Source organism: Rattus rattus, chromosome 3 (assembly GCF_011064425.1).
Source record: "Rattus rattus isolate New Zealand chromosome 3, Rrattus_CSIRO_v1, whole genome shotgun sequence".
In the NCBI taxonomy this organism is placed as follows: domain Eukaryota; kingdom Metazoa; phylum Chordata; class Mammalia; order Rodentia; family Muridae; genus Rattus; species Rattus rattus.
The window spans coordinates 38,635,314-38,648,907 of NC_046156.1; the positions used below are offsets into that span (position 1 = coordinate 38,635,314).

At 41.9% G+C, this 13,594-nt stretch overlaps 1 protein-coding gene across 3 annotated transcripts in view; it reads left to right on the plus strand.

Annotated features, from left to right (window-relative positions):
• The window catches only part of LOC116896312 (TLC domain-containing protein 4), a 50,598-nt gene that overhangs the window by 16,875 nt on the left and 20,129 nt on the right, over positions 1-13,594 (plus strand). For 2 of the 3 annotated variants that reach the window (XM_032897401.1, XM_032897400.1), the window contains exons 2-5: positions 4,846-4,940; positions 5,291-5,456; positions 9,129-9,218; positions 11,459-11,517. In XM_032897401.1, coding sequence (XP_032753292.1) covers positions 5,302-5,456; positions 9,129-9,218; positions 11,459-11,517 — 304 coding nt within the window. In that variant the 5' untranslated portion in view covers positions 4,846-4,940; positions 5,291-5,301. The remainder of the gene's footprint in view (positions 1-4,845; positions 4,941-5,290; positions 5,457-9,128; positions 9,219-11,458; positions 11,518-13,594) is intronic. The other variant, XM_032897402.1, reaches the window with a different exon arrangement.

A 13,594-nucleotide genomic window follows, 5' to 3' on the forward strand; every position in this document is an offset into this window, starting at 1 on the left:
ATGACGTGGTTTATTTCTAAACCCACTGCTTTAGTTAGACAAATTTAATAGTTCTTTACTGTGTGATTAATTCTGGGTAAAAGGGCACTCAGACTTTTGACAGAAAGCTATACTTTACCTAGGCTGATTTTAAGTGAGTTTGAAGCTTGTTTCCTTGTGCATGGTTTATTACCTCTCATTGATACACTATTGAGGCACTCTATCTCTGTGTCTGTCTGTCTCTTGGTGTGTGTGTTTCTTAAGTTTACCCTATCATAATTTTTCTTTGTGAATGGTAGCCATCATGTCAGCCAGGAGAAATCCAGTTCTTTATATGATCCACCAACTAGCTTAGGATTTGCCAAGTTTTGTTAGCCAGTCACTCTTTTTCAAATTAGTCATAAATCCACCACGAGAAATGTTCAGAAGTTTGCCTTTTGTTTGACATCCTCTAGTCTTTTAAAGTTGCCACCTTGTCACTGGTGACACAGGAAGGCATCAGGGATGGCCAAGCTGATGTAGGTTGAGAGATGGGAAGTGGGAGGTGAGATAGTGCCATTCACTGAGCTAGGAAGCCTTGGAGGAAGGGCTGCTTTAGGCTCAGCTCATCTGGGGACACAGAGTCTTGGGGACCTGTGTGACTACATAGGGAACCATCCAGCACTGGTGCGCTGGCACACTGGGGCTGAGTACCAGAGCTGCACATAACCAGAGCTGTGTTAGGCATGAGGAATGCATAACCAGGCAGAATTTAGTGTGCAGAGAGGAGGTTCCGGCTACAGCGAGGCAGCAGACATGTATCAGGTTAAGAGAGTGTGCCCGGTAGCCTTCATTTTCTAGGTGAAATGAGCAGAAATGTTTCTATCAGAAGAGAGGGACAACTGGGAATTGGCTGACTTGTGCATCTGGAATAAATGTGGAAAACAGGGAAGGAAGCTTGCTAGGGATGGAAAAGGAATGCTAAGCATGAGCGAGGCATTGTTCTCGCTTCCTTCTGCCCCGCTGCTCTTAAAGACAAACACACAGCCCTACCCTATGCCCCTCGGAGGGTTTTTAGCACTGCACGTCTAGGCAATGTTTACTTGCATGCCTGAGTGGAGACGACTTTGCTGATTCAAATCTATTCCCTCAGAAACCCCTCTACTTACCAGTGGATAATGAACAGAGGAGGGAATGAGGGTCTGCGTTATGGTTGTGGGCGAGGAGTTGGTTCTAAACACCCTGAGGGGAACTGAGCTGTGGGAGCTTCTGCCTCAAATCATTGGGATTTCAATAGAAGGGAAGGTTTTGGGTTGTGAAGATGGCTCTCACCTGGTAAAGTGCTTACCAGACAAACATAAGGACCTAAGTTTGATTCTCAGAATCCTTGTTTAAAGAAAAAAAAATGTCAGTTCTAGGAAGACAAGAGACAGGCTCACTGACTAGGTAGTGTAGCTTATTTGAGCTAGGTCCTGGCCAAAGAGACATTATATCTCAAAAAGAATACAGGCAAGACAGCTCCTGAGGAATGACATCCAAGGTTGTGTTCTGGCCTCTGCACTCCTGTGTGCCCCTTTCGCCCCAAAGAGGATGTCTTCTTCCCTTACACTCTTTTATTCAAGTCACTGAATACCACTCACTGTGTATGTCTGCTGGGTACTATTTCCTAGTGAGAAAGGAGCATCCGGGTGCACCCCGAGCTTTAGGATTTTAAACACATATCCTTGCCTCCCTCCTGGCTCACAAGTCTCCTCCCGTTAGCACTCCAGACACAAGCCCAAAGCCTGGGATACAGCTGACAGGTGGCAGAGGTTGGCTGTATTGTTCTCTGAAGTGAAGTTGTGAACGACCCTCTTTGCTATTTCAGGGCCCATGCCACTCTCATGAGTGTTCTCCTGCAGGGGGAGGGCTCTCCTAGTGAGGGGAGAGAGGTAAGCTAAGGTGACCTAAGACCATGGAAGTTTTCTTAGTGTCTACAATTCTTGTGAATCAAGACAGCTAACTATATGGTAGACTTAATTTCTCAACAGGTGTGTACACTTTCCCTGTGTGTTTCAGCTGCTCTTTTCTAGGACAGCTCCCACTAGGGACGGCTTCCTTGCCTCCTGCCAGCTGCTGGCCACATGCAGAGGTACATGAATGAGGCTTAATGCTTCTCCACTCTCGCTGTGGTTTCCAATGCTTAGTGATTGCCAAGTCCGCAACGGCCCTTTTTCTAGGCTAATATTAGGCGTCATTTTCTCTGTCCATTGTTACCGTTCCATCCTCTGATTGGCATCAGAAGTGAACAGACAGGGGCAACTGCTGCTACCAAGAGGCCTTAGCTTTCTGTGGGACATTTAAAAAAAAATCTCTAGATGAGTCCTTGATTTGACATGACTGATTAAGCACGCAGCTGCTTACTAAGAAGCAGATCTGAGATAGAACAATTTAATTAGCTTCTGTCTGCAGAGCCTTTAATAGAAGCCACAGCGTGAATATATGGTACTCTTTGTTTAGTTATAAATGGAACCCCATTCTCTGCAGAGAAATACTGTCATCATATACCCCAAGAAAACAGAAAATAAATCTGTATAAAATATTGGGGATTGGGGAGGTGACTCAGCAGTTAAAAGCACGTACTCTCCTTTCAGAGGATCAGGGTTCTACTCAAAGCACCCATGTGCTGACTCACACCATCCAGAACTCTAGTTCCAGTGAACCCGACGCCCTCTTCTGGCCTCTGTCCATGCCAGGCATGCACCGGGTGTACATACATGCATATGCACAGGCACAACAATATTAATACATGTAAAGTAAGAATCTTTTAAAAAACTATATAAGGTATTTGTCCACCATAATGATTAATTCACAAAATCTAGGACCTGGGGGAGGGGGGAAGAAATGCATTTTTAATTTTTAAAAATCTATATTTATTTAATTTATGTGTGTATGTATGCATGATATGTGCATGTGTGTGTGATTGCATGTGTGTCCTTGCATATGTGTTAAGCATACGTATGGAGGTCAGAAGACAATTTGCAGGAATTGATGTTCTCAATGCACACGTGGATTGGAGCTCTGCTTGTGACAAGTACCTTCCACTCAATCAGCTACCTTCTGGGCCCACATTGTCTTTCTTTATTCCTTTTTTTTTCTTTGCTTTTCTTCCTTCTTTTTGTTTTTTAGACATTTTTTTTCCCTGTAGACCAGGCTGGCCCTGTGCATGTGTGCCCGCCCGCCCGCCCGCCCGCGTGTGCGTGCGTGTGCGTGCGTGTGCGTGCGTGTGCGTGCGTGTGCGTGTGCGTGTGTGTTCACAGCAATCTACCTTGTCTCTGTCTTTCTAGTACAGTAGCTGGGAATAAAAACTTTCTTAATGGTGAATGCTTTCTTTAGGATCTTAGTTTATGAGTCACAAACCTGGGAATGCACAATGAGTTTTATGACAACTTTTAGGAAGCAGTCAAGAAATGCCCATGCATACATTGAATTTTAACAGAGGCACCAGCAGCCCATGCTCCAGCAGGGCCGGTGGTGAGCATGCAAAGCCTTCCGCCCAAGCATCCTCTCCGTGGAGTGCATCCTCTGTGTCTTCTGGAGACTGATTCCACCATTTCTCTGGTTAGCTGTACCTGGGGCCTCCAGGTTTGCATCAGTCTGACCTCTAGGAAAGGTTGCACACAGGACGTTGTAACACACTGAGTTGATGCACAAAGCTTGCTTTCATGTACTATTTGGTTAATTGCAAACCTAGACTAAAAGACCACAAACTAATTTTTAATGTACAGTGCACACATTGAACTATAATAAATATAAAAAGTAATAAGCCATAAAGTTAGTGGAGTGGTGCAGAGAAGAATGACAGTATCAATAATTTTACTAAGCATACATCGAGGGGCACAGGACGGGGGATGGACACACAATCTTGTCAGGAGGAGTCTGTGGGAGACTGATTCAAATTGTGGTCCTGGTTGGCAGGGGATGAAGTGGGTTGGCTGCTGCGGCTCAGGCAATGACTTGTTTTTGTCTCTGGTGAGGTGGCTTCAGCAGGTGACTTCATTTCTTCAAATTAGGAGCTTGAAAACATGCATTGGTTCATTTTCCTCCCCTCCAAGGACTGGCTGGTCAGAGAGAAAGGCTGGCCTGCTGGATATGAGCAAATGTCTTAGGTTTTTGTTTTGTTTTGGTCTTAAGATTTTTGAGACAGGTTTCACTGGGTAGCTCTGGCTAACCTGGAGCTCACTTCGTAGACCAGGTTAGCCTCAAATCGTTGATCTGCTTCCCAACTGCTGCTATCAAAGACAAGTTCAGCCAAATAACATGGGAAACATACTTCAAGTGTGTATACATGTATGTGGGAGGATACTACTGTTCTTTCCACTAACTGTTCTAAAGTGCCTTTATTTTATTTTATTTTAAATAAAACAGTTGTTTTAAAAACGATATAAAAAGCTGTAGAGGTTTTTTTTTTTTTTGGTCCAAGAAAAAATATTAACATTAACTTACAGTTACAATGGTGTGTGTATTTTTGTTTTTGTTTTTTTAAAAGATTTATTTGTTTATTTATTTCTCTGCCTCTCAGTTGCTGGGTTAAAGGCATGAGCTACCACTGCCCTGCAGATTTATTTAATAGTTAATTGTGTAGACATGAGTGCAGTACCCATAGAGGCCAGAAGACAGTATTGGATACCACGGGCCTGAAATTACACAAGGTTGCAAGTGGGTGCTGGGTGCTGGGAGCTAAATTCTAGTTCCTTGTAGGGTCACAAGGGCTATTATCTGCTGAGCTGTTTTGCAGTTGGAGTGGTTCTTTTAAATTATTTAAAATTTAACCTCTGCCTTCAATGTTGTGTCTCACAATATAATCAGTTTTTAACTTTGTAATTTATTTTTTATTTGTTATTGCAGGCAATGGTCTATGACTTTGGCTTAAATGATTCTTAGAAATTATCCGACCAACTCTTTCAATTTATAGATGAGAAAACTGAGTCAAAAAGAAACAGGTGATTTGCCTATATAATTATTAAAACAATCCTGTTAAAAGTAATTTCAAGTGTAATAATTGAAATTGTAGCAATTGAAATTTCCTTCTAAGATAAGTTTGAGTCATGAGGTTAAAATGGTTTTTATGATATGGAGATCTGTGAGGTAAAACAGGGTACCTTTTAGGTATTTAAAAAACATTAAAGTGGGTGATATGACACAAGTAAATGCAGAAACATCCTTAGATCAGAACATTTATTATATTATACTTTTATTAAACTTAGTGGCATAGCTGTATACTTGTTGAAATTTCAGAAGGGCTGTAGGCTGGTTGTGCGAGGGCGACTTAGAGCTGTCCTTTTTCTCCCAGGTTGAAGGACGATGGAGGCCAACGCTAAGATGGTCATCGGCACCGTCTGCTGCAGCTTTGTCACTTTTCAGCTTCTTTTCCATTTCATAAGTTGCTGGTTTTCAGCAAGAGTCTCTCTGGGCTATAACAGTCTCAGCACCGAGAAGAAGATCGAATGGAACTCGAGGTAACTCCACGAAAATGTGATAAATTGACTGAAAATAGTCTCATGGGATGAAAAGAAGTCATCATTTAGGCTCCTAAAAATTTCGAGGTCAAAGGTTTTGTTTGGTTTTAGGAATAGAAGAAAGATGAGATCACATAAGAAAAGTCTTAAGGACTTTTACATCGGAAGATGTTAGGGAGGGACTGGGCATGGCTGGAGCGGTGACTCTGGTTAAGAGTGGTGGCTGCTCTTTCAGAAGATCTGGGTTCAGTTCCTAGCACCCACATCAAGTGTACTGCCTCCTAACTCCAGTCCCAAGGGATCTGAAGCCTTCATCTGGCCTCCATGGGTACTAGGCACACGTGAGCACAACATCCACACACATGAAATAAGAGTGTTAGGGACCTGTGTGTGTGTGTGTGTGTGTGTGTGTGTGTGTGTGTGTGTGTGTGTGTATCACATACAAATATATACATATACAAATATATTCACACATATATACATACATATACATACACACACACATACACTTTCCAGTTAGGTTTGAGAAAATTGAGTAGACTTTAGCTTGACTATTGGAAGTTCTGTTTTTCTTTCTGAAAAATTCACAACAACAAATACATTTACTTTGTGTAATGTGGATACTTGGCTTGCACACGTGTCTGTGCTCTGTGTGCTGGGCTGGCAGGACAGAGATGGGTGTGGGATCCCGTGAGTTACAGATAGCTGTGAGCCTGCAGGTGAATGCTGGGAGTCGGAACTTAATTAACCCTGCTCACCTCTGAGCTACCTTCCAGCTCATACATCATTATTTTTCAGACATTTGAAGACAGAATGCTGGGAAACACGAGTGGAAGAGAGGGACTTTTCGGAGTGAATTTTGAGTTCTTTTTTTGTCTCCTTTTCAATGTGGTTAGAATCTGTAAAAGCTTTCGAATCTTGGGTAGCTGCAAGCTCCCCAAGACTGTGGAGGACTCGGGGAGACGGAGGCAGAGAGGAAAATGAAATTGGAAACTTTTCCCTCACTCATCTCTGTTCTGTGCCACAGGAAATTACAAGGCGTGAGACTGAGTTCTGCTTTCAAGTGGGAATCTGGCCTCCTATGAGACTGTTCTAGTGGGCTTTCCTCATCTCTCTCTCTCTCTCTCTCTCTCTCTCCCTCTCTCTCTCTCTCTCTCTCTCTCCTGCTTCCTGCTTGAGCTTATATACTTGGAACTTAGAGAGAAAGAGGACAAAGGAAAGTTGGACTGTTTTTATGCCTTGAAACTCAGCTTTCAACCTCGAAATGTGCTCCAAACAAAATTCAACTTTTTCCACTTAGTGTTTCTTTTTAGCTGCTACTATAGGATTTGCATATTTGCTTGAACAGCAGCTTGTTCAAGTATAGCCTTCTCTCATTGTTGTTGTCACTGTTGTCCTGGGGACTGACCTCAGGTCCTCCAGCATGTAGAGTCGGGGCTGACAATGAGACTTTTTTAACATATGGTTCCTAATCACCTGTCAGGACTTTAGGAGAGGTCATGTTTCCCTCTCGTAGGATTTTGGATAACTGTTGGAAGCCCTCTGTGTGGTGATTTAGTTGAAGTGTTTGAGTCTTTTAAGTCCAGCACTTGGCAAGGTAGGCAGATCTGTGTGAGTTCCAGGCTAACCTGATCTACTATTCCAGGACAGTCAGGCCTACACAGAGAAACCCTGTCTTGAAAAAGACAAAAATAGCCCTATTTTTAAGAGTACCAACTGTTCTTCCAGAGGTCCTGAGTTCAATTCCCAGCAACCACATGGTAGCTCACAACCATCTGTAATGGGACCTGCTGTTCTCTTTCTGGTGTGTCTGAAGACAGCTAACTACAGTGTACTCATATAAATAGAATAAATAAGTCTCATATAAAAAAAAAGACAAATGTAAATAGATGCAGTGTTTGACTTCATACCATGTCTATCCTGCTCTTCTTGACTTTCAAGTGTGCTTGACTTGAAAGTACCAGGCTTGTAGACTAGACCAGTTGGATTAATTGCACTTCCAAGTGCTGCCCTGATTTACAACAATTCCTTTGTCACTGGCCAAACTCATGATTCCCTTTGTGAGTGTAAAATACAGTTTGGGATAATGTGGTTTATCTGCTTAAGAGATCTAGCTGATCAAGTACACTCAAGGACCAGTGACTGTTTCTAATATAAAATGTAATGTTGGTTGGTGAACTTCCTTTGCTGTTAGAAACTAGGGGTGGGGGGGGTGGCCATATCATAGACATTTATCTCCCATCAGTAGTTTCTAGTTTATTCCTGCATCTTTAATTTTAATGAAAAGAGGCTTCATTACTTGTAAATTCTAAATGAAGATGTGAAACCTTTGAAACTGGCTTAAGAAAACAGCCTCATTGTGCGTGGATGATTGCAGTGTCTTGGGTGGTCAGGTTGCAGGCCATTTCATCATGGACTAGATAGGCCTAAATGATGGATTTCCATCCAAAACATATTTTCTGCTACAAAAGAAAAGAACCTGGATCTTGTGAACTCTTTCACTTCAGTATTTACTAAAAAGAGTTGCTGGGGGTGGAGCTCTGTTTGTGTGTAGTTTGGGGTGTTTCTCTAGTATGAATAAAGCCCTGGGTTGGGTCTGTAAAAGCCAGGCCCGGTGGCTGTTCTGCACTTCAAGCCCTGGGAGGTGAAGCACCAGTCTGGGGTGTGGGGGAGGGTCTCCTAATGCCAGGTACTGATGCTTCAGATTCTTGAGCAGATCCCGTGAGCCCCACAAGTTCAAGCCCAGTTTGAGGAATGTAGCAATCCCCTATTTCGAAAAAAGTAATCAACACTAAACAACTAAATAAATCAGCAGATCATTGGTTCTCAACTTTTCTATTTGGAAGTGTTTACCTAATTATGATGAAGGGGTTCCGTGAGCATCTCTCTGCTATTGCTCCTCAGTGTCACAAGTGTGCTGATACACGTGACACTGGTAACCAAATCTCTTAGACAGTGCATCTTCAGGTCACAGACCATTCAGGTTGCTTGGGAAGTCAGAGATGGACCTGACGTGTAGCTCAGTTGTGAAGCACTTGTATGGCAGTACTAGCAGTGAGGGGCATAAGAAGGAGGCATTTAAGGACAGTAGACGTGGAAACTCATCCTGCAGCCACACTGCTGCTGATGGAACTTGAAGGGTGCAGGGCTGTGGCCTTACTGTGTCAGAGAAATGACTCACCCAGGATTATATAGAACTTGTTCATATGAAAGTAAGACTGTGGCCCTCTGGTTTCTAAATGACTTTATTACCATTGTCACTGTCGTCATTACTTGATTTCTTGAGACAAAGTCTCGTCACATAACTCTGGCTGGTGTAGAACTTGCTAGGGAGAGCAGACTGGTCTTAACTCCTCTGCTTTCCGATGGCTGGGATTAAAGGTGTCCACCACCACGTGGCCCCTAATTACTTTTGGTGCTGGGGATGGAACCTAGAGCCTTCTGCATGCAAGGCAGGGGCTCTGCTGCCGAGCCGAGCCTCTCTCTGAACGACAGTATTAGTCAGTCCCAGATGTGCTGTACTCCTCCATTTCAACCTTTCCTGTTTAACATTCAACACTTAGAGGTGCGGCCCTTTCAGGATGGAGAATTCTGTAAAGGAACAGGTTGTTCATTGCAGGGACTGAGACCTTCGTGGACTGAGACCTTTGTGTGTTCCTGCTTTCGTTTCAGGGTAGTGTCCACGTGCCACTCTATGCTGGTTGGGATTTTTGGTTTATACCTCTTCTTCTTCGATGAAGCTACTATAGCTGATCCACTCTGGTAAGCTGTTTCCTCCCCAGGCTCTTGACTTGATGCATGCTTTGCTACTAACTATTAGTAAAAGCCTCATTTACCTTCCTTTAAAACAAAGCGTATCGATTATCCCTGATGCATGCCTTATTAAAGTGCTTATATTCAGTCCTACTTCAGCCAGTTGCACTGAAGTGGTCTCAGATTTGGACACTCATGCTGAGGCCAGTTCTCTTTCACACTTACTGCAAGTGCTGGCTCATGCAGGAGAATGTAAGCACAACAGTGTCTTCCTCGAGCTGGACAGTCACCGCGTAAGATTTGTCTTCAGAATGGCGTGTGACCCATGGTTTGCCAGCAGAGAATTGAAATGGCTCTTACAGATGGCCATGCTAAAGGAATAAACCCAACCCTTGTAAATATTTGATGGTTTAGTATATGTAATAATCTAAGGTAATCACAAAGATGCATCTTTCTGAAAACAGGTTACTCAGGAAGGCTCAGGTCAGCTAATGTAAGCAGTTGGTGGGTAGCAGTGTGACTGGGGCAGTTTAACCAGGTGCTTTGACCAGCACTACGACAACAACTGACTACAAGGATACCATCCCTGCCATAAGTGTGAAACTATCCCGGCAAGATTTGCCAGCTGATACATTTTCATTTTTATTAGGAAGATGTTTTTGAAAGTGATGCAATTCTAGCCTATTTCATACCTTGACCAGAGTCTGTATTCTCCATCTAAACAAATCAGAGCTTTAATTTCTCCCACGGTTATTTTCTTAACATGATTGCAAACAGAACCAGTCCTTTGAGAAATGAGTTTTATTAAAAAAAAAAAAAAAAGATGTCTTTCCTTTGTCAAGTTTTGCCTTGATAACTTTAACCTAAAGTAATTTATAAATTTTGCATTTTTTTATTCTGTGATTTATTCCAGGTTTATAAATTTTCCTGGTTTGCAATTATAGCTCGAAATGAATGTATGAAGAAAATGTGACTTTTCTTTTGCATTTTCTCTGCTATGACCAGTTTCATCTTGTGTTAATTTCAAAGCAATACGAGTTACGAACCACACAAAGGACGGAGTGAGAGATCCATCCCATCCTAGGCAAGCGAGGCACTTAGCAGGTTACATCCTGCCTAGGCCTGGACACCTGAGTTTAACCTATATAAACATTGGAGTGAAAGATCAGACTCCTAAAGTTGTCTTCTCTGACCTTTACACACACAGTAGCATGTGTGCATCTGCACTCACACACGTCATACATGTGTATGAACAGCATAATACACTTAATAATAATAAAAATGAATAGAAAAATTGAAAAGAAATACATTGTACTGATATGGATTTGTGACCCCAGTCACAACACTGGGGTCAGATTGTCCGGTTCTGACTATATTCCTGGGTAATAAAACCCTCCAATCCTCAGTAGAGTAATATTGATAAGACAGTGTTGCCTCAGAAACAGAGGGAAGAGAGATGATTTCTTCATTTAATTGAGTCCCTCCTTCTAACTAACGAAGACATTTAAAAAGACCAGCATCTACAATTCCATTTCAGTCCTCATGTGAACAAATGGTATGAAGACATTAAGTCTTTTCGTAAAATTACAGTTTTGTACATTTTAAAAATCATGTGTGTTTATGTATGTGCATAAAAATTATGGTTGTTTGTGCAGTCAGAAGTACTGTCCTGGCTAGCACTGTGCTCAGATGGGTGACAGCACAGTCCAGAATCGATAGTGAGCCTCCCCACGTTGGCCAGCGGGACATCAGCTGGTTACATACTGCTTCCTGGTTAAAGCAGAAACCCTGTGTTATCACCCATGGATGCGATGCCTCTGGGAGGAGTTGTAAGCACTCCAGAGAACACATGGTGTGCTCTCAGCCATCCTTAGGTGGTTGGTTTTTTACTGCAAACCCCAGTATGATGGTTTCTTAGAAGAGTTCAGTCTAGCTTAAGTGCCAAGAATCGATGATTAGTCCTTTGGAAGATCCTGGAAAGCTGGCTTGGGCTTAGAAGTATGGGAAGTATGGGCAACAACCTTCTGATCAAGCATTTCATCCTGTGCACACACTGGTGCATCCTGTGATTTTAGCAGGGGAGTGAACTCAAGATAGCAGGAATTCAAGTTCAAGGTGGCCCTAGCAAGTTCGAGGCCGGCCTAGATCTCATGAAGCCTTGTCTCAATAAGCCGGATGAAAAAAGAAAACAGTCCATATGTTTAGGAGGATAACGTGGGGTTGTTTTGTTTTGTTTTACATATGTACAGGGGTGATCCATCACTTGTGAAAATAAATATTTCGACTGCTTCAGGCTACCTCATTTCTGGTACGTGGTAACATTGTTCATTGCTTATTACTTTCTAAACTACTCATGGGACGATGCACAGAATATATTGTTTATGTTTTTGGCTTATTTGAAAAATAGCTTTAGGGTTGGGGATTTAGCTCAGTGGTAGAGCACTTGCCTAGCAAGCGCAAGGCCCTGGATTCTATCCTCAGCTCCGGAAAAAAAAAAAAAAAAAAAAAAAAAAAAAAAAAAAAATAGCTTTAAGGGTCTGTGTAGGGAAAATAAAGTGGTGGATGATGGCAGAGCTTTCTAGATCTTGTTTTTTTTTTTTTTTTTTTTTGGTTCTTTTTTGGAGCTGAGGACCAACAGGGCCTTGCGCTTCCTAGGCAAGCGCTCTACCACTGAGCTAAATCCCCAACCCAAGCTTTCTAGATCTTAAGGAAGGACACATTTGCAAACTGAAAACAACAAAAAAAAAAAAAAAAAAAAAAAAAAAAAAAAAAAAAAAAAAAAAAAGCAAAACAGTGGTCTCTGTCCTTTCTAAAGAGCCTGTTGGTATAATTGCTATGAAGCCAATGACAGGGCAGCCTGTGCCACAGCCCTTGAAGTCTGTGCCAGTAGCCATGGGCTTTAATTGTTTGGATAAAGGTTTCACATCTATGGTGTCTAGACATGATCAATTACGAATTCCCCTCTGCTCTGTTCCCTTTCTTGCTGGATAGGGTTTTTTGGGTCGGCATTTTTTACAGTGAGGACAAGGGAAATAGAGAATATGCCATCTTAACTGCAGTTAGAAATGTTTTGGTTTTTCTTAATCTAATGATAAAGGTAATCAGTTACAATTTGGACCCTTATGTAAGAAGCCTGTTTTATAATTCTAAACTTACTAAGTCAGTGAAAGAAAACACAAACAAACAGAGTATAGCACAACAGCCACGAGCCAGGCTGAATTTGATGAAGTGTATGTTTCACGAAGGTGTGAATCGTAACAAAAACAATTATGTAACTCTTTAAGAGGAAGGGATAATAGGGAAAGATAGACTGGATTTGGTGACCAATGTAAAACCTGTCAACATACTAGGGAAGGATTTGCTCATTTGAGCAGACACGGTGTCGTTGACAAGATGACACAATTCCTAGTGTGCCACGTAGGTTAACAATCTTGTCATTGCAGAATAGTTACCCTCAGGCAATCTTTTTTATGTTTCTTTAATTTTGTTTTTAAAACTGGTTGCCCATAGCCTAGGCTGGCCTCAAACTTGCTATGTAGTCAAGGATAACCTTGAAAGTTTAGATGCCTCAACTTAAAATCTTGTACCAAATAAATTGACTAAGATTCTCTCAGATGAGACAGTAACCCACCAACAAGTGTTTCTATCAACATGCTGTGGAGTAGTCAGAGCTGTGACCAAGTCTGCAACCAGAGCAGATAGGGAAATGGATGGATTTAGAGAAAGGTACTAGGTGATTCCTGATATTCTTATTATTTTTCTTATAGTAATTAGTTTCTCTTTAAAATTTATGGCTTTGAGTCCTCTTTCAAACTGTTTTGTACTCACACTCTTTGCTTTTAAAAATGAAGTCTCTACGTTTTAGAAGCTCTAATCTATCACATTCAATGTTCAACCATTTGCTAGAGAATATCGTGTTTTAAGATTCTGAGCAGTTTCCATTCTGTTAAACTAAACTATCTTCTGAGTTGTGATATATCAGCTGAGAGCCTCTTAATAAGAAATTGATTACTTCCCTTTCTTTGTAGACTTTTGGATAGTAATAGTTCTTGGTGGTCTTACTGGTTTTCGTTAATATTTGGCTACACACATATTCTCTCTCTCTCTCTCTCCCCCCCCCCCTCTCTCTCTCTCTCTCTCTCTCTTGTGGGCGGTCAGGTAGTGTATGCCTGAATAACAGCATTGAAAAAGGAAGCTAAGGAGTTACAGGTGAACCTTGGCTCCATAGCAGATCGGAAGCTAGTTAAAGCATGTGAGCTCTGTCTTAAAACATATTATAGAGGACATGATAGTTATACCTTTTATTGATACCTTGCCTGTTTGCCTTGATGGAAGGCTAAATATCAAAACCTTGCATTCAGTTATTTTTGATTGATCATCTCTTC